At 44.8% G+C, this 21,032-nt stretch overlaps 4 protein-coding genes across 4 annotated transcripts; 2 read left to right on the forward strand and 2 right to left on the reverse strand.

Annotated features, from left to right (window-relative positions):
• Positions 1-128: 128 nt before the first annotated feature.
• BYT42DRAFT_586033 (GPR1/FUN34/yaaH family-domain-containing protein) lies at positions 129-1,316 on the forward strand. The gene is made up of 2 exons (XM_051570035.1): positions 129-466; positions 591-1,316. The coding sequence occupies exons 1-2, from the start codon at positions 215-217 to the stop codon at positions 1,020-1,022; spliced, it is 684 nt and encodes a 227-aa protein (XP_051419411.1). The 5' UTR covers positions 129-214; the 3' UTR covers positions 1,023-1,316.
• A 2,445-nt stretch (positions 1,317-3,761) lies between these two features.
• On the reverse strand, positions 3,762-5,296 carry BYT42DRAFT_503928 (WD40-repeat-containing domain protein; the record flags this gene model as incomplete). The annotated part of the gene is made up of 2 exons (XM_051564937.1): positions 3,762-4,572; positions 4,644-5,296. 2 exons carry the CDS (start codon positions 5,294-5,296, stop codon positions 3,762-3,764), a joined length of 1,464 nt encoding a protein of 487 aa, XP_051419412.1.
• A 1,167-nt stretch (positions 5,297-6,463) lies between these two features.
• On the forward strand, positions 6,464-18,973 carry BYT42DRAFT_522115 (uncharacterized protein). Its single transcript, XM_051565288.1, has 18 exons — positions 6,464-6,598; positions 6,680-6,730; positions 6,803-7,099; positions 7,188-7,662; positions 7,722-7,828; positions 7,909-8,053; positions 8,126-8,271; positions 8,349-8,459; positions 8,521-8,803; positions 8,881-9,431; positions 9,511-9,799; positions 9,880-10,078; positions 10,141-10,424; positions 10,497-13,701; positions 13,776-13,920; positions 13,986-14,234; positions 14,315-18,606; positions 18,692-18,973. Exons 2-18 carry the CDS (start codon positions 6,689-6,691, stop codon positions 18,792-18,794), a joined length of 10,923 nt encoding a protein of 3,640 aa, XP_051419413.1. The 5' UTR covers positions 6,464-6,598; positions 6,680-6,688; the 3' UTR covers positions 18,795-18,973.
• A 1,501-nt stretch (positions 18,974-20,474) lies between these two features.
• Positions 20,475-21,018, reverse strand: BYT42DRAFT_549464 (uncharacterized protein; the record flags this gene model as incomplete). The annotated part of the gene is made up of 2 exons (XM_051566073.1): positions 20,475-20,804; positions 20,827-21,018. The coding sequence occupies 2 exons, from the start codon at positions 21,016-21,018 to the stop codon at positions 20,475-20,477; spliced, it is 522 nt and encodes a 173-aa protein (XP_051419414.1).
• Positions 21,019-21,032: the final 14 nt, after the last annotated feature.

Raw genomic sequence — 21,032 nt, forward strand, 5'->3', positions numbered from 1 at the left:
CCATCTGGGGTTAAGAATGGCATCGTTACACCAATCCGTCTATGGCCATCGACGCCTAACCGTGCTTAGCGGACCTCTTGAATATAAAAGTAGTTCATCTCCCCAGATTTTGGAAAAAAAATAATCCAATCTTTTTGACCCTCCATAGTAGAAGCTTTAGCGCACATACACACAAACACACACACACACATACACCTGTTTCGTCTCTAGACAAATGGCCACGAACGCTCCTGCTGCTGACCGTCAACATGGTGGCGATATTGAGACTAAGTTCCCTTTACAACACGTCGTTCCACCACCCATCGTGGCAACGCCAACCGTTGCTAATCCTGGTCCTTTGGGCCTCTGCGGTTTTGCGTTGACGACTTTTACTTTGGGCCTTCATAACGCTGGTATAGGAATTTCCCCCACCGAATCTCACGACGTCGTTTTGGGTCTCGCCATCATCTACGGTGGCCTTGTCCAAGTAAGTAGTCTCTTTTTTAATCACATCATGTGCTTATCACTGCATTCCACGCTGTAGCTTGAAGGTAAAGAAAACTGGATATTAAACCTCTTTTTTTTCCTTTTTTTTTGTTGCCAACTCTCAGTTGCTGGCTGGTATGTGGGAGTTCAAAACTGGTAACACGTTTGGTGCCACTGCCTTTTGCTCCTATGGTGCTTATTGGATGTCCTATGGTCTGATTTCACTGCCTGCCATGGGCCTGGCTGCAACTTACAGCAGTATGGAAGCTTTCAATCGATCCCTGGGCTACTTTATGTTGTCTTGGACGATCTTCACCGGTTTGATGCTTGTTGGTTCTCACCGCTCATCGATTGGGCTTGTTTCGCTCTTCTTCTTCCTCTTCCTCACTTACGTGATGACAACCGCTTCCTTGTTGAATAATAGTGTCTCTGCTCAGATTGCTTCGGGTGCCTTTGGCATGACCGCCGCTATTATTGCGTGGTATAACGCATTATCCGGTTTGCTCACTAAGGATTCGTCGTACTTCTTGTTACCCGTTGGCCGCATCGGTCATTAATGAAATTTATCATACCTCACATCTCTATTTATTTTTTCACTTCTTTTTCATTTTACTCATGGCACCAACGTTTTTTGTTTTTACTTTTCTTACTTTTTCCCATCACTCATCATTTATTTACTGTTTTATTCATCACTACTTTATAGGTTTCAATCTACATTTTTATTTCATCTCATGTTGCATCCAGGAAAACAGAAAAATAAAAAAACATGAAGAAACTAAAAAAGGCGAAGCAAATAAGTAAGCAGGGAAAATGACGAATGAGGTTGTAGTGTTTTTTTCATTTTCCATGAGCCATGAATAAACAATGAACTTCATCCCTGCCAAGCAGTGAAATTTCTTTATAATCACCTTTTCCTTTTCTGGTCGACCAATTCAAGGCGGCGCCTGTGCGCGAAAATTAAATTGGGGTTTTAGTGTATCGACCGTCCTACAGCCGTCGAAACCGCCAATCTTTTCTAGACTCATGTTGGATCCTATTTTGATGATGAACGATAATAACTCATAGCAAAGTAGCACAAACACGACGAACCAATAAATGATCGTCTGTTTTTTTCCCAAATAACTCCTCTTCAAACGGATGATCCCGACAAGACACCGAAAAAAGGTTTGTGGGGTTCACAAGGGGTATCTTGGACTAAACCGACTCGACCCATTGTACCCTCAAGCTCACAAAAAAAAATTTTTTTCTTTGTTCACACCGACCGTTCGGTTTTTGTTGCACCATCGATCAGTTATACACTTTTGTAGAACCCAATCAAGATTCTATTTCTTTCTTCCTTTGGTTTTTTTTTTTCTTTCATCTTTTTCGTACCTGGGACCATGTTGACATGAATATGATTCATTTCTTCGTTTCACGCCAAACAGTGTTGTGTAAAAGTGAAAAGAAAGCCTCGCAAAAAAAAAAAATTGCTTTGCAAACCGTATCAGATTTTTCATTTAATTCACATGAAAAAAAAAAAAAAAAAAATAGTTCCTCATCGCGCCGCCACAAACAACACGTACACATACAAAAAAAAAAGCCCCAAGTCATCGCGATGACGACGGAGGCCATCGTCGCTTGGTAACCAATCATTTACATTTCGTCATGGCCAAGCATCCATTTACGGAGATTTTTCTGCGGCTGGAAATAACTCCATGACGATGGTGATAGTGAACTTTCTCGATTCATCTATTCCATTGACCGTTTATGTTTGAACCTCCTGAAACCTACTAGTGTGCTTATGGCTATTTCCGCTGAGATTATACTTGAAAGATTTAGCTGATTGCAGAACGAGCCATATAACTACTTCAGGACCGTATTGCCCGTTCTCTCGGAGGATTGCCTTCATATTGGCCTCCATAGCATCTTGGCTGAGATTCTGCCTTCTGTTTTGTTCCGTGGCGAAATCTTAAATTCTACACCATGGTTGTAAATAAAGCTATCCAACAAACGCCATCTCCATAATCCAGAAAAAAACCTAAAAAAAAAGATTCCCAGAAAAGCGTCTTGTAGATGACACCATCTTCTACTTTTTTATCTTTTATAGAATTCTTTCATCATTGTACTTCTATATAGACACGAGAAAAAAAAGAGTGCAAATAAGTGCTTTCGCTTTCTTCCAGAGCAACGTGTTAAGCATACACCTACAGGACTTTCCCTAATACAGCAGCTGCACAATTGGACGAATCATCACAAGTATTATTACACTGCAGGTGCTTTGCTTTGACCTGCTTCGGGTCTCTAATTTGACCAAACTCTTAATAAACCGTTCAGCATACGTGACGGAAAAGCGCAGCCGTCATTCATATTAAGCTCACAGCATGCTCTTAAATATGGATGTGTTCAGTCTTTCGCTGTCTCAGCTTTCATGAAACATGGAAAGCCAGAAACATGACTCTGAGGTGCAGGTTTTTTGTCGGGAAACCATGAGTTCATGTTGTACTTCTTGCTTAGATTGGTCTGCATACTGAAAGAAGTAGACAAAGTAAATAAATACATAAATGCAAGTAAATAATGAAAACTCCCTTCCCAGAATGTTGTTCTCGATCCATCCCATCCTATGCCAGAAGAAATCTGGGAATGTTCTCTCCTCATCCGCGAGCGCCGATCATATATTGTGGAGAGAGATACATTCACAGAAATCATCTCTGCCGAAAACTGACTACATGAAAAACCGCTCCAATACTGAGCAAAGCTTGAACAAGGCTGTCAAGGACGACTGAGGCAGCAGCAGCGGTTGATGCAAGCAAAGGGAACACTGTGTGATAGTCATATCCATGGGCTGAGCAAACAGGACCGGCTACGACGTTTCATCTACAAGCATGCACTGAGCGACGGAAATACGATATCCGCATCCATGTTGATGGTCGCTCCCGTAGTCCTCGAGTCGGCGCTGAAAAATTACAACTACTACTTTGCCCGAGATTCCAGAAAAATTCATGTTGTCTGGGGAAAGCAACTCGATACAATGTAACGTCCACGTTCATATTACTATAGAAACGGGTTTACTACAGTACGAAATATATGGCTTTCTTCTGATGTGCATACTGTCAAAGCCAGAAATGACGACGAGTGCCCGCCTCTTGCATAACGTTTGTCTCAAACAGAGTTGACCATTGAGGGCCAAAATAGAAAGGATCAAAACATGCCGTTGGATATTTTTTCTTTTAGTAGATTTGCGATGAGTGGTATTTATTGAATGCAGACAAGCGTTTTCTTGGGGGCAGAAAAAGGAAACTGCGATCTAAAGGATATCATTATTTTATATTTTCAAGGTCATGGAGTTCGATGACGGTTTCGAGATAATCGTCGCAATTGCTGTATAGCCGCCTCTGCAACAGGACAACGGCTTTGCTGTAGATAAAGTCGAGCTTCCATACCGTCCTTCCGCCCTGCGTAAATGATCGTATGATGTTGCCTGTATGAATATCCCATAATTTCACTCTTCCGTCGCTTCCGCCGCTCAAAATACGTTGATCATCACATTGCAAGCTAGTGACCGAATTGTCATGCGCCTCTATACGGTGGGTGCACCTGAACGTATCAAGGTTCCATATGCGGACACAGCCATCGCTGCCAGCTGTTACAAGTAACGGCGTTTCACCTTGGCCGAGTGGTTGTAACCGTACATGGCCTACTAAGGACGTGTGCCCTTGTAATGTTGCTAAACAATTTCCCGTATCCGGACACCAAATTCGCACACTTGCATCCAATGATCCCGTAGCGATCCTCTGCCCGTCAAACGCGATAGCATAAATCTGCGAATAATGACCAAGTAATAAATGGATACATTCGCCGGTTTCCAAATCCCATAACCGAGCGGTGGCATCATACGATCCCGAAACGATTCGGCGGTGATGCACGTCTAAACATCGAATGCTGGCTTGATGACCTCGACAAACATGGCGAATACAACCTCGTTCAATGTCCCATACCCGGATAGTGGCATCGCGGGAGCCGGTAACGGCCAGGCGCTGATTGCACAGCCGAAGACACCGAATTGTGGAAGTATGTCCTCGGAACACACGGAGCGTTTTTCCGGTATGCATATCCCAAAGCCGCGCTTCCCTAAAAAGGAGATTTAGTCCCCCGATTTCTACATGACAGCAGCAGCCTCCAGCTTATTTTTATTTTTTTACCGATCACAACCGCCCGTCAGCAAAAGCGAGGTATCCTTCAATGTGATGAAGTGACAGCACCAAACGCCGCCTGCATGACCTCTTAATGTATGGACATGGTGACCCGTGGTGCTGTCATATATCTCCACACAATGGTTGTCGCTTCCAACCACAAAGTAACGATCGTCAAGCTGGAGACACGTCGTCAGATCACTGCCAATAGCGTTATCACAATAGGTGATGAGATTGCCGCCTTTAGTCCATCCCGATTCTATATGGTGAGTGCGAATAAAGCGACCGTGATACGAGTTGGCTTGTAGGACTGAGATGGGCACATGCGGGAAACACCGAAAATACATTTGTCTCCAAACAGCCTCGTCATTCAAAAGCGCGTGCCAGCAACGCGATACATGTGAAGCTTCGGCCAATGTGCGAGGATTGTCAAGAAAAGAAACAACGTGCAGTGCCAGTTCAATGGGTAGGTGCTCGAGAAAGTCGACGTGACATTTGGGCAGACACAGTAATTTCACAAATTGTAGGAGAGACCTGTCGCAACAACTCAGCAGCTCGAACAGGTAGAGCCGTCTTTGATGATCATCCAGTTGCAAAAAGTACTCTCTGATATGCTCTAGTTGCGTGGACAGCTGCGCCGAGGATCCAACGTGACCAGACATTGTCGGCTGCGGAACGCGACCACGGGTGGTGTCGTATTTCTTCGAGTGCAAGGCCGAAAATTCACCGTTGGCCAAAGGTGGAGTCATCATAGGAGATGGATTGTTCATCCCGCAATCGTCCATTGTGCAAAATCAAATGGATCTGAAAAGAGGAAGCTTACAAGGGGTGCTTTATTTTTTGCGTTGAATGAATCATAAAGCTTATTCATGCAAAAAACTCTGGAAACCCTACTCACAATTTCTGACCTTCAAAATCTGACAATGTCATTCGCTGGTCGGTTCAATGGCTTGACATTTTTTTCGTTCATGCTGGCTATTCCCCATCAACCCTTCACATACTATATGATCCCCCATTGCTACATAGAAACTAACACTATTCAAGGGTAAATCAACTCTCCTTCGATGGGTTCAGCATTGCAATAAAACGGTAAACTCATCTGTGGTAATTAATGTTCCCTTGTATTTTCTTGAAAATTTTTCTCCACAGTGATTGAGTCGAAAAGTGTCACGAGAAGATAAAGTCGTACCACCCATCTCCCGTTTTAACAACCTACCGTTTCATGCAAGACTTTTTGTATAATTCAGTCCACTGTATAGAGTAATGCATCGTCGTGGTCTGTAATTTTTTTTTTAAAAAAAAGGAGTCTACCGAGTTCATCCACTGAGGACGACTTCTTACTTTTTTGTCTGGGACGTTGTATTGTTTCCAGTGGCGCGTGGATCGTCTATAGGCTCAATGATTCAGTTAAACAAGGGAATGGCCGTTTTCACTGCTTAATACACACTGCATGTAGATTCACAATTTGTAAGGCAAGCAATCGCAATCATATTCATGTAGCAATATTTAAACCAGCTCCCCACGATCAAAACGAAGCATTCAACAACGTTGGTCAATGTCTTGTTGTCGCTGTTCACATGCTTTTGTCGAAAACTGTTTGATGAATTGACAGTTTTGTTCCGGTTCATATGATAAACTTATTAGTAGCTGAATGGCCCAATGATGGTCGCATTATGGGCATGGGTGAATTAGCATGAACAACGCGGATTAAAAAAAGCCGTTTGTTCTCTTGAGCTGGGCAAGCTGAATGCTCCTGGAGCGTCGGAGTGTGAATTATAATGACGTATCCGTTTGTGTCTGCTGCGAAGAGTGTCCGTATCCTCTCTTTTCTCACTCAACCCTTTCTTTTATTTCTCTCTTTTTTTTTTCTGCACGTCTTTTGCTTTCTTTCTTCATTGGGTTGTAAAAAGTTATATAGTTGCTGGAGATCTTTTAATACCTTTTTCCTTTTTTGATTTTCAGAGGTAAATTGGTCGTTTTTAAGCATTCGCCCTTTACGTTGTGTTTGCTGACGTGGAACTGGATCCACCGATTACGTTGTCTAGTCTACGATCATGAAGATCAAAAAGTCTCCATCAAAGAAACTGGCATCGCTGGTAATTATTCTTCATTCCACCTGCCAACTTGGGAATGTGAGCTAACTATAATTTTTAAAATCCCAAATCAAGCCTTCTGCACTAAGTCTTGCTGTGAAGCATCTCGAGCAAGATCCAGAAGACCAGATTCCTATTTGGACCGAGAAAGTCCAGGATTGGACTTTTCCACGAGGCGATCTATTTCATTGGACCCATGTGCTCAATCGCTTTGACTCGATCTTGGAAAGAATTTGCTCAGAGTACGATCTCGACAAATTCCAAACCAAAGTCTTTGACTCTTCCACCAAACGCTTGCTGTTGGCCATCACCAACTTTTCAAGGACCCTTTTCGAAAATTGCACCAATAGAAATATCTACAACTCATACGAGGTAACGTATACTGACTCTTTCACTAATCTCGTCTTGCAATCCAACTAAACACTTGATTTTTTTTTATTATTTCTTTCGTGGTTTGCAGCATTTAAATTCATTGCTTAATACGTCGGATATGGATGTTTTGGAAGCGGTATTGCGTCTGATGTTGCGTCCGGCGCAGCGTGTGAATAATCCTCGAGCTATTCGGTCGAGCTTCATTGCACCTCAAGATAAAAGTATTGAGCTCGCTCGTGGCTGGTCAGTCGACACGCATTTAGCCAGTCTCTGTGATGACAATATGGTCATTACGGAAGAAATGACAACATTGAAATTGCAATATTACCTCACGCGCACCGATAACAACCAGGAAAACGAGGGTGTCAATACAATTTCCTTGCAACTGGCGGGCGATACACGAGACGACAGCGAGATATTTGCCGATTTGGTGAAGCAGCATAGTATCCCCCTTGAATACCATTTCGAGCTGGCCAATCGTATCCGCATTGCCAAACACATCAACCAACCCACCGAACGCAGGCAGTTGCTCATTATCCAAATTCTCGCCATTGCCATCATGGGTAAGCCCAATACGAATTTACTAATGAAATCATTAATATTGACCTGGCTTTCGTATTAGCTCACACGGTATCGGATACAACGGCTCAGAATCGCGTGTTTGTGTATGAACCTCATCTTGTCAACTACCTCGCCGAACTTATACAACCTGAGAAATCCATTCCCTACGTGAGTGATGTGCAAAAGAATGCACTTGCACACCTTATAAAATGCTGGATGACTTACTTCTTTTTTTCTTCGCACCCCAGGATGTTCAAACATATGCACTCTTTGCCCTGGATGCCATTGCAAGACATCGAAGTAAACTCTCGGAGATACTCACCGCGTTCAACGCATCCGCGAACCATGGTCCTTTGCTTCACATTCTTCGTCACATCAACACCGACAAATCAGGTAGACAGTCAATTGCGAGAAGAACAATGATAAAAAAAAGGGAAAAAGGGAATACTAAAAAGAGAAAATCAGAACTTCCTCAAGGATTCTTGGATGCGCTTTTCACGCTATTGTCGTACCTGTTACAGACTCAAACAGGAGGTCAAATGCTGATGTCGGCCGGTATCATTCCCACCCTACTACATATCGTTGAAAATCAACAGTATATCCTTGTCAAAGTAAGTTGGTGACGAAGATAAAATCAATCTGGGATAAGGGTTGCAAAGCCAAAAACATCTAATGCATTTGGATGCAGAATGTAACCAAAGTGGTGGGCTTATTGGATACCATTGTGAACTCCGTATCCACTTCATTCCCAGCTTTCTGTAACGCAGGCGGATTGGATATCTTATTGGCGAGAATCAAGGTATGTACAAAAAAACCTCTTCTTTTTATTCCTTTACTGATGATGGATATTGTGTGTTTAGACCGAGGTAGAGAATTGCATTCAAGCAACGTTTGCTTCCAGCGATTCAATGGAGGTGGAACCCAGTCACCAAACTACTGAGGACATGGAAAATTCACTGGGGGCCTTGGCTCCTCACAACCGACTGTCGCTGGTGAAAACCATGTTGAAGTTTTTGATTCGTATGATGGAATCCTCAGGCACCGCCGATGGATTACGTAACTTGATCGATTCATCCTTGCCCAACTCTTTGAAACTTATCATGGAGAACCCAAAGGTGTTTGGCAACAGTGTATTTGCACTAAGTAAGTTAATGGATTGCAGCGCACACGGAAGAAAGAAAGGGGAAAAAAGTTCAGCATGACTAATGCATTTTGTCCAGCGACCAATGTCATTACTACGTTTATCCATAATGAGCCGACTTCGTTACCCATTTTGCAAGAAGCCAAACTTCCGCAAAGCTTCTTACAAACCATCACCAATTACGACAATGCTACTAGCGAAGTCTTGATCGCGGCAGTTCACGCGTTTGGTGCCATCTGTCTCAATCCTCCTGGTTTGGAAATGTTCAATCAAGTGAAACCGTTACCTCACTTCTTCGACATGATGACGAGTCACGAGTTCTTGCGACAATCGTCGGAAATCGATGCGTCTACCAATCTAGGCAGCACTATGGACGAGTTAATTCGCCATCATCCATCCTTGAAGCCCGAAGTATTTTCGTGCATTACTTGCATGATCAAGAAGGTGATGGAAATGGGTCGTAGCGATGTCGGCAAACCAAGCAATAACAGCCATCTACTGCAATTGACCAAGAAAGCCGGAACGATGGATGTGGAAATGTCGGATCGGGAAGATACCAAGACCGAAGACCCAAAGGCTGAAGAGAAGGTGGAATGTCTGCTCGTATCTTTTATTGATCTGATCTCCAGAGTAAGTGGATGAGTTGCCGTGGCTGAGGAAGAAAACATAAATGCTTATTGACGTACGGCGCTCTCTTTTATTTTTCTAGTTTCTCGAGGGGCTATTCCAAAATCAGTCCAACATTCGTGAATTTGTCAAAGAAGGATGCCCTGAAATGTTGTTGGATTTCTATTCACTTCCTTTCCTTCCCGCGGATTTCTCAGTTTCCATTGCTTCAGATTCGTTGGCATACCTCTTCCGTCTCATCACTGAAGTGAGCCCATTGCCCACCGTACTTGCTATCAGTGAAAAGGTCAAACAGTCCATTAAAAACACCCTCGGCAATGACGATACATCAAGAACCGAAAGCATGGTCAAGGACTTTATCGACATCAAAGGTTCGTATTCGCAAACTTTTTTTTTGTTGTCTATCGAAAAAGTTTTAGCAGAGAGACTCAGCCCTTTTTTTTTGGAGCAGACGATGAAACCGAAAAAATCGAGCGTGGAAACAAGTTGTTTCGTCAACTGATTGAAATGTTTGGTTATGTTGAGCTTCTTGCCAACATTTGTTGCTCGGCCATTCTAACCCATGGCAAGAATGGGATCTCTCTGGTCAACGAATTCGTGTCTCAAGACGATAATGACAATATCATTTTGCTTCTAGGTCATTTGCATAGGTATGTTAAAAAGCAGACAATGACGAGAAATCTTCAGCAACTCAATTAATGTATGCACATAGATCCATGGTGTGGGAAACCATTTTATTGCGTGAATCCGTACCGAAATCGTGGTATCAATTCAAACCCGCCAAAAAGGGAGTGAACAATCTTTCCACTGAGAATCCTTTGGGTATCTCGAGTGGTGGCGATGCTCAATCATCGACTTCCGAACCCTCGGCCAGTTCCTCTTTGACGGATAAAAAGCAAGACACCCCCGACGCCAAAGATCCTCGCATCATGAATATCAAACACTTTAAGCTCTTTTTCAGTGAAACGCCTCCTGCTTTGATGCCCGTATTCCAAGGTAAACCTTCTTTTTTAAACATAGCCGTGGATGTCGCGAACTGTGGACTTACATTATATTTTTGCATGTAAGGCTTGATCAAAGTGGCCTGTAGTCGACGCATGATTGATACCAATTTCCGACATCAAGCACTTCGATTATCGGAATTGATGACGAGGATCATGAAGAACAGTTTAACCTGGTCTCAGACAAAGGGGGAAAACGCACCTCCGTGCAAATACGATTATTTGGCGTCCATGTTCTCAATGATTTCCATGTTGATTCTTGATGACCGTGCTCAAGCGTCCTTCCAAACGCCGTTGGTGGTTACATTTGAGCGCCATGGTGCAATTGATCTTTTGCTGGAGATTTTGGATGAGAACTGGCGTATGGCTGAAGGAATTGAGTCGATTCCCGTGGATCAGCGTGAAGATAAAGACCAAGTCGATTTATTACCTCGTATTGATACCAGTATCGAGCTTTTACTTGTGGTTCTCCATCACATCGGGTCTCCCAAGTTACTGCATGATTCCCCGGTGACGGCACCTCTCATTTGTACAGATCAGCAATCGCCCAATTATTTTGATCCTCATGAATGGATGGTGAATGTCCATTTGAAATTGTCGGCATGCAAGAAGCATTTGAACAGTCCAAATCTTCACCAGTTCCCGAGCTTTGTTTTACGCACCTTGTTAAGAGTGATCATGCAGATCATGAAAGGTGAAGGGGAACCCCACACCGGCACCGAACCTCGCGCCTCCGGTACGACAACGTCCATTTTGGGTTCACTTGCTTCGCCCATGACCCTCGTTCACGCTCCTTTGACCCCCGATCGTCGTGGAGTACAAATCTTGGAAGATATGGGTTTCAATCGAACTGCCGCTGAGCAAGCCATGGTACGATGCAACAATCAAATTCCTCGTGCGGTCGATTACCTGTTTAGTCATCCTACGCCCATGATCACCAGTAATACCGAAGCTTCCTCGAATGGACAACCGCCGTCTCAAGATAATACCACGCAAGAATCAAATGACGGATCCAACGCCGATACTTTTGATGAATCAGGCGATGCGCCTTCAGTGCAAGATGAAGACAGCGATATGGAAGCCGCCGATGCCGATGAATTCAGAGACATGCTTTCATCCGCTTTTGATCTTTCAACTCGTCCGTTGCCATCCTCGACTCGGCCGTCACGGTCCCCTCAATCGGACGCCAACGACAAGGGCAAACAAAAGGCGCCGACCGCGAGGACGGTTGAACTCAATGATATTCGATCAGGATTGAAAGATGCACTTCCTTCCATTTTATTGGACTTGGTGGAAAAACGTGACGACATGGTCTTTGATGTGCATGACTTGTTGTCAGTCATTTGCAAAGGCGAAGGTGCGAATGCGACGGCAGAGCGAATCTTGTCTTCGTTGACAACGCATATTGAAGAAACACTGAAATCGGAAAAGGCGACTTCGACGACCCTGAGAACCCAACTTCGTTTAATGGCGCTCATGTTGAAAGAGCAGCATGTGCAGCCTATGGTCCCTGAAACCGCACTCCGTCTGTCTTTCCTGTTCACCGTCATTGAATCCTCGAAGGAAATTGCCGATCCCGACCAACCGACGCCAGCATGGTTGCCTGCCGTATTTCTTGTACTCGAAGCCATGATTTCGCAATCGGATGAATCGATGATTAACGCCGCGATTGAAAAACTGCAAAAGGAGAATAATGCTACATCGACCAAGGACGACAGTGACAAAAAGCATTTTGTCATGACCGATCACCAACGGGATGTGTTACTCAAGACTTGTATTCACATTCTCAAGAAGACCAATGTATTAAAGTCGGATGCCTATGCTGTGCTTCGTATCATTGTCCGTATCACCAAATACAATTCGGTTGCTTTGCAGTTTGTCGAACTCGGCGGTCTTGAACTCTTGTTCAATCGACCGCTTCAATCCATTGACGGGTTCAAGAGTCATCAAGCCTTCATTATCCTGATTCTGCGGCACATCATCGAAACCAAATCTGTCATCACGGAACATATGGAACAAGTGATTCGCAATTGGCTCACAGAACCTCGTCCTCGTCATTCGGAAGTTGGCTACTTCCTTCGCGGCAATGCTCATTTTGCTCTCCGCGATTTGGAATCGTTTATTAATGTGACGACCAAACTTTGCAAGCTAAGTCGATACAACGAAACCGATACGAATCGCCAAATTCAGCTAAAGTCGAAAGAAGAATTGGAGGAAATGGATGCTTCGACTGAGAAGACGACAACGGCGGTTGGACCCATGGAAGCCAGCAAATTCGAAACTTCCATCCATCACGGCAGCGACGCTCGTGCACGTTCGGAGCATTCCGATTTCGTCATTAACCATATTCTGAATGAATTATGGACCGTTCGTCATGAAAAATTGGAAGCGCCAGAAACCACCGAAGACAATGAAGAGACCAAGAAGAAAAAGGCCGACCTCAAGTACGGTTACACGGGCTTTTTGTTGCAGTGCCTTGCCGAATTGGTGTTATCATACGAATCGTGCAAATACGACATTTATGTCTACAGTCGTCGACGTCACAGCAATGTGGCCCGTCCGCGTCACTCGTTATTGAACATGTTGATCAACGATCTGTTACCTTACAATGCCATCAAGGCGACTGAGGAGAAATCGCGCAAGGAGCAAGTGCTTTCCATGTGGACCGTTTCGGTGTTGGTGGCCATGTGCAATGAGACGGGATCCAAGAACAAGTCCGAAACGAATACGAGCGGTAAGAATGAACTGACCCAAATCCGAAAGTATGTTTTGGAAAGTACCATCCGGTCTCTCAAAGACGCGATTGGTTCAACGGAACCGGTGGCGATGAAATACAGCAAATATCTCGTGTTGGCGGATTTGTGTCATCGTCTGCTGAATGCCGAACCCAACTTTTACTGGAGCTTATTACGTGCCAATAAGGATGATGTGTCGTTGGAAATGGCCAAATTGATGCTTGAGAAGAATTTTGTCGCCACGTTGACCAGTGCAATCAGCGATGTGGATGTCAACTATCCTCAAGCCAAGACAGTTCTCAACGCGATGCTGCGCCCCTTGGAACAGTTGACCAAGTTGGCCATCAAGATTGAAAACACGGCGGCCAAAGAAGATAAAAAGCGCGATGACATGCAAGCATTTGTACCGACCGATTCCGGTGAAGAAGATGCCCCCGATCTGTATCGTAACTCTGCCCTCGGCATGTTCGATGGCAGCGTCATGGAAGAAGATGACATGGATGATATGGGCAGCTCAGAAGAAGAAGACGGTATCAGGTAAGAGAAAAATCAAGATGCTGGACTAATCCAGAACCCTCAGCCGGTGCTAATTGACTCGGCTTTTCTTCTAGTTATGACGAAGATGATTACGATGAAGAAAGTGGTAGCGACATGTCGGACATGAGCGAAGAAGAATTGGATGACGATGACATGGATCAAGAAATGGACGTGGTGATGCATCGTCATCGCTACGATTCTGATATGGATGAAGACGAGGTAAGCGTAACTCAGTGCAAATTCCCTGGACGTTTTAAATTGAGATCTCACACAACATGGGATAGGATGAAAGTGATGAAGACGATCATGACCATGATGACTCGGACGAAGATTCTGATCATTCGCTTAATACGGACGAGAGTGATGACATGGATGACGAAGACGGTCGTGAAATGACATGGCACCTTGAAGATATTCAAGACGAAGATGGTCCCGTGTTACATGTTCGTACCGAAATCGAAATTGATACCGATGACGAACCCACTGAACATCACCGACATCGTCGCCATGCACCTGACGCCTATGATGACGAGGTAGGCGACTTTCACTTTCTTTCTTACAGTCACCATTGGTTTAACTAGGTAATTTCCAATTTTTTTGTATTGCCGTTTAGAGTCGGGATTACGATGTGCATGAACATTCCGATTTTGATGAAGACGAAGAATCCGAGGCGTTTGATGAAGATGACGGTGAATTAAACGACGGTGTACTCATTGATGAAACCGATCTGGATAATCCTTTGCTTGCAGACGAATTGGAAGCGAATGAAGGTGATGCGTTGGAAGATGGTTGGCGAGCTGGTTCACGATCCTTGGGCGGTATTGGTTACGTGCCTCCGTTTGTGGGTGGATCCGGTCTTGGATATCGACGACGTATGGGATTCCCTCGTGGTGGTCGACTTGCTCCAAGGGACGATTTGTTCGTCGAACATTTAGATGAAAATCACACCATGCCATTGTTTGACACAGGGTCGTATCAAGTAGTGAGCCGACCTTTCCGAGGTCATGGGGATAACCGAGCCAGTACCAACAACGAAGACGAAGTGATTACGCATCCTCTCTTGACGAACCGCGCTTCTTCCAGCGCAACTGCCGATCGTGGCATGATTCATGCGCCGTCCCGATCGCAGCGATTGTCGGGGCTGGGTAACCTGCAAGCTTTCGAAGATATCATCGGCGGTAGTGCGGTGCGAATGTTGGAGAACTTGTTGAGCCAAGCCCCGGATGTGGGTCACGGCGAAACATTGCGTATTGATATGTCGACACCGGCGCCTCACACGCATCGAAGTGCATTTGATCTCGAAGCGATTCCTCATCAACCTCACACAATGAATCGATCAACACCAAGAGACAATGAAACGATGCGTGACATCATTTCCATTCTTCAGGATTTCCACCCATTGACTACGTCGCAACGCTGGCAGCAAGAAGTCAAGATGCTGTACAATGACAACAACGAACTTATCACGGAAAAGATTTCCAAAGTGAAGGATGTTTTAGTGCAACGATTGATTCCTTACGCTAAAGAAGAGAAGAAGAAACTCGAAGAGAAGGAAGCTCAAGATCGCCAGCGACGAGAAGAAGAAGAAGATCGTAAACTAGAAGCATGGAAGAAGATCTTGGATGAAGAAAAACAGCGCAGAGAAGCCGCCGAAGGCGAAGGCGAAGCCCAAGCCCAAGCCCAAGCCCAAGCCGAAGCTCCAACTCAAACTGAGGCACAATCTCAGACGCAAGCTCCATCCCAGACGCAAGTTCCCTCTGAGGCTCAAATGCCAGCACCCGTTCCAGTTCAAACCGAGACAGCAGCCGAGAATTCAATGGATGTGTCACCCGAAGAAACACCCTCTACGGCAGGTGCTGAAGGTGCCACCACCGAGGAATCGACGGAGCAAGGCCGTACGACCATCACGATCAATGGTGAAGCTGTGGACATTTCAGGCACAGGTATCGATGTAGAATTCCTTGAAGCGCTTCCGGATGATTTGAGAGAAGAAGTCGTGAATCAGCACTTGCAAGAACGCCGGCCTTCCGTGCCATCGGCTGCTGATGATTCTATCAGTCCCGAGTTCTTGGACGCTTTGCCACCGGATATTCGCGAAGAAGTGCTCCATCAAGAAGCCATTGAACGTAATCGTCGCGATCGACAACGTCAAACCAGTCCCGGCCGTACCACGGCTCCTGCGACTACTCGACCGGAACCAACGACGATGACGTCCTTGGATGCTATTGTTCGCGACTTTGGAGGTTTCCTCGAGAGTCAGATTGGCACAATCAACGGTAGCGACGAACCAGCAGCGGCGCCTTTCCGTAGCCGTTTATTGCCAAGTCATCGCCATCCCTCTCGACGGGAGGGCGAGCCGTCTTCTTCATCGTCCAAGAAACAAAGCGGACATCGCGATACTATTCAGCTTGTCGATCGAGCTCAGTTGGCGACACTCGCGCGTCTCTTGTTTGTACCTCAGTCCGCTACCAAGTCGCTGTTGAACCGATTACTACTCAACCTGTGCGAGAACAGCAAAACGCGCGGTGATCTGTTATCGTTGTTGATCTGCATTTTGCAAGATGGAAGTACGGATCTGGCAGCGGTGGATCGCAGTTTCAATCAGTTATCCCTCGGATCCAAGGCGAAACAAGCGCCCAAGACGAAATCGGCGGTGTCAATGAACTTTGTTGGCGAAAACGTTCCGAATTTGATTACGCAGCGATGTTTGGACTTTTTGCATGTGGTTGTGTCATGGAATACCCAGTCGTTGACGTACTTTTTGACGGAAAATGACAGCCTGGCCAACATCAAGCGAAGCAACAGCAAAAAGGGCAAGGGCAAAGAAAAGCCGACCGTCCCTAGCAAATACCCGCTCCTCGTACTGATGAGTTTATTGGACCGTCCCGTGTTCATCAACAACTCGGCCCTCATGGAACAATTGATGAATCTTTTGGCCGCCATGTGTCGTCCGTTCCCTCTGCTGGTAAAGAAGTACGAAGAAAAAGTCGAAAATCATCAGCAACAGCAGCAGCAGGTGGAATCTCAAGACGCCGGCGATAAAGCGAGCAATGAACCTTCGGCTACTCCCTCGGTGAGTACGGACAAGCACGTTCCCAAACCGCCGACGATCCCCGAACACTATTTGAAAATGGTGGTCCACGTTCTTACCCACGGTGAATGTTCCAGTCGAACCTTCCAATACACGCTTGGTGCCATTTCTCACTTGGCCGCGTTGGACGGTGCTCTTCAGACGGTGACCAACGAACTGGTGGCAGCAGCCAAAAAGTCGGGAGAAAAGATGCTTCGTGATCTACAAGAACTGCTGCCTGTCCTTGAAAGCGCGATGAGTGGTACCGAAATCCAGGGTTCTTCGTTGGCCCATTTCTCGGCGGCCACATCTTATCAAGCGAAATTGCTTCGTGTGTTGAAAACGCTCGACTACATGTATTCTCGCAAATCGCCGTCCAATCAAGATGACAAGGACAGCGAGGAGGAAATGACCAAGAACGAGAAACAGGTTTTGCAAATCTATGAAGATCTCGAGTTTCTGCCGCTTTGGAAGATGTTGGGTCGTTGTCTTGCCGTGATTCACGAAAAGGAAGAACTGATCAATGTCGCGACGGTGTTACTGCCTCTGATTGAATCGTTCATGGTCGTCTCGAAATACGCGACAGGGAAGGGTCAAGTCCAGCGGTTGAGTAACGAAGCGGCCTCGCCGAACCCGGAACAACAAGCAGGTGCGGAATCGCCGGATGATTTCTTCTTTGCGTTTACCGAGGATCATAAAAAGATTCTCAACATCATGGTGCGAAATAATCCAGCGTTAATGAGCGGTTCGTTCTCTCTTTTGGTGCGAAACCCCAAGATGCTTGAATTCGACAATAAGCGAAACTACTTTGTGCAGCAACTGCACAAGCGCACGGAACCTCGTGAACATTTCCCTCCCTTGCAACTGAATGTGCGTCGTCAGTACGTGTTTGAGGATTCTTACCATCAACTGCAAGGTCGTACCGGTGAAGAGATCAAGTATGGCAAGCTCATGGTTCGGTTCTACGATGAAGAAGGTGTGGATGCCGGTGGTGTGAGTCGCGAATGGTTCTCGGTGCTTGCACGTCAAATGTTCAATCCCAACTATGCTCTTTTCATCACGTCGGCGGCCGACAAGCTCACGTATCAGCCGAACCGAGCGTCATGGGTCAATCCTGATCACTTGAGTTTCTTCAAGTTTGTTGGTCGTGTGATTGGCAAAGCCATTTATGACGGTCGATTACTCGATGCTTACTTTACGCGATCGTTCTACAAGCATATTCTCAATCGTGCGGTGGATTATCGTGATGTGGAAGCGGTGGATCCCGAATACTACAAGAGTTTGGTGTGGATGTTGGATAACGATATCACGGACATCATTGATCTCACCTTCAGTCTTGAAACGGACGATTTCGGCACCACCAAGACGGTCGACTTGAAACCGAATGGCCGTGATATCCCTGTGACGGAAGCGAACAAGCATGAATACGTCAAGTTGGTAACGGAGCACAAGTTGACGACCGCGATCAAGGACCAGATTGGTGCTTTCCTTCAAGGTTTCCACGATGTGGTTCCTGCAGCTTTAATTCAGATCTTTAACGAGCAAGAATTGGAGTTGCTCATTTCCGGCTTACCGGATATTGATATTGACGATTGGAAGAACAACACGGTTTATGAGGGTGGTTATTCGCCATCCTCGCCTCAAATCCAATGGTTCTGGAGAGCCGTACGCAGTTTTGATCAAGAAGAACGAGCGAAATTACTACAGTTTGCAACCGGCACGTCCAAGGTTCCATTGGAAGGATTCAACCATTTGCAAGGCTCCGGCGGTGTTCAGAAATTCCAAATTCACAAAGACTTTGGCGGCGATGCACGATTACCGTCTGCACATACATGGTAAGTTGCGAGGATTGCGAGGATTCAAAAAACTATCTCTTGTACAGTTCTATGTCTAATCAATGCATTATTTGAAATTTCTTAGTTTCAATCAAGTGGATTTGCCGGAATATGATTGCTACGAGAATCTGAGAAGCAGTCTATTCAAAGCGATTAGTGAATGTTCAACTGGTTTCGGATTTGTATAATAATTATGGCATTTTTTCTACCTTTTTTTTTCCTCTGTCTCTCTGTCTCTCTCACTATCTCTCTCTCTCTCTTTTCTTTTTATTCTCGACACCTCTACAATAAATCAAAAAGTAAGCAAACCAACCCATTGGCTTGGAATAAAGCAACATAATTGAAGCAGCTGTGTGAGCTATTATGACATACCAGTTTATCCGACCTTGCAATTCACGAAATATCATAAACACTAGATAAGAAATATGTCAAATTATGCAGTCTGTGCATCGGGCGACCTGGCGAAAACGGCGAAAATGGATTCGCCAGGTTCGCAAGATGCGCAAATTAGATTGGCCAAATTCCAAAGTTCGAATTCACCAGATCACCAAAGTGGAATTCGCCAGATTTACAAAGTGAATTTCGCTTTGTAAATCTGGGGAATTTCACTTTGTAAATCTGGGGAATCCAATTGGCGAATCTGGTGAATTCCACTTTGATGAATCTGATGAATTCCCATCATTTTTTTTTTTTTTTTTTTTTCGCTGCATAACATCATGAACGTTGGTCAGATATATTTCTTTTATTGGCTTCGTGTTTCCAATTTTACATTTCAGGAAAGGCTATGCCTCCATAATAATTACTATTTCTAGCTGATTTCTAGCTCTATCGATATCATCTATGTTTTTCCCAATTCCCTCATTCTGTTTCACTTGATGACTGTGCGTTGGGTATTGGGATGCTCGAACTTGACCTCGTTTTTGATTATTTTTTTGGATGACGATGGTGCACGCCTCGGCTAGATGATGAAAACCCGATCATATTTAGTATCATATTACAGCGTAACATTCCTGAGCTTCTTTTGCGTTTGCTTCTTTGATCCAATAAAACAAAGAAAAATAAGAGAACTCAATCTCGGATGGCCCAACTTGGAAAGTCTGTGCCATGTCTTTTGTCTGACTATGTAAGACGTGTAAAGTGCAACCATTAGCAAGTATGCGGTACGATATCCACAGTGAATGGACGTTTGGCAGCGTTTCATCAATATAATGATACGACGCTGACTCGCGTACGATACTCTGCTCTTAATCTGAAGCACATTATATGCTCTTCTTGATGCAGAGGTCAGGTTATTTCATAAACGATATAAGCCGACCGACGAACGATTTTATGTCATCTTCTAACATAGTAAATTGAACTAGATACGACTGTTATCTTTGCGAATGTACAACAGTATGTATGGATTATGTATGTTAAAAGCAATCATTTACTATACCCTTTTATAAACCATCAGGGAAGAGGATGTCGCACTCGAAGAAAAAAGGGGTTAAAGTGCACAAAAGGATTCTAGAAAAGACATTTTCTTTTTCTGTCTCAACTGCGATTTCCAAATGTATTATGCTTTGGTTCTACACGGTACAATATCATCTTTGCTTTCAACATTCTAGAGTGATTGAACCAAAATTTTATCCTCCTGGGTGATAACTGCGGTAAAGGGACCTATTCATAAGGCTCTATTTGAAATAGGATTCGCATGAGTTCCAAAACCAGCAAAACCGGTCTGCATGGCATCGTTTTATGATATCAATCACGAATATGTTCTTGTATAGCGCATTGGGAAAGGCAGCATAACATGGACTTTTGCATCCATTCTAGTTTATTTAAGAGGATGTCATTTTCCTCACGAGAACGGCAAAGAGGGATTTAATTCATATTGTTTTGAAGGCATGTTCTCCATAATGATCACTAGCATCTCGAATGACCTGTGGACTGAGAAGACGACAATCTGCCGCAAGGACTTCCACCAATTCGCACTCATCCATCAGCATACGTACGCCAATATCTGTAACCTGGGTTCTGGAAATATCCAACTGCGTCAACCATCCCAACTTGATCACTTTTTCTATTACGCGATCGTTCGTTTTGAGCACACCTAGGAGTGATAGAGCTTCTATAGAGGGCGCTTTTTCGGCAAAGGCACAGAGATGGATATCTTCAAATGCGATAGAGGCGTCCAGATTTACTTCGAGTAATCCCAGCTATCGGAACCGGCTCACATACTCGGGAACCCCTACTCGCGCCACCCAAATTTACTAATGCAAGGATCTCCAAAGTCAATTGCTGATTTTCAAGCGTTGCTATGATACATTCGTCCGGCGTGCTCTTCAAACCCCATAATGAGATCTCACGTAATCCCGGTTGCGATGATCTGTTTCGCCATTTCCTCTCTTCGTAAGGAGAAGTTTGAGGCATATATTCATCGCAGT

Source organism: Radiomyces spectabilis (assembly GCF_025331425.1).
Source record: "Radiomyces spectabilis strain NRRL 2753 chromosome Unknown BYT42scaffold_14, whole genome shotgun sequence".
NCBI lineage: Eukaryota > Fungi > Mucoromycota > Mucoromycetes > Mucorales > Radiomycetaceae > Radiomyces > Radiomyces spectabilis.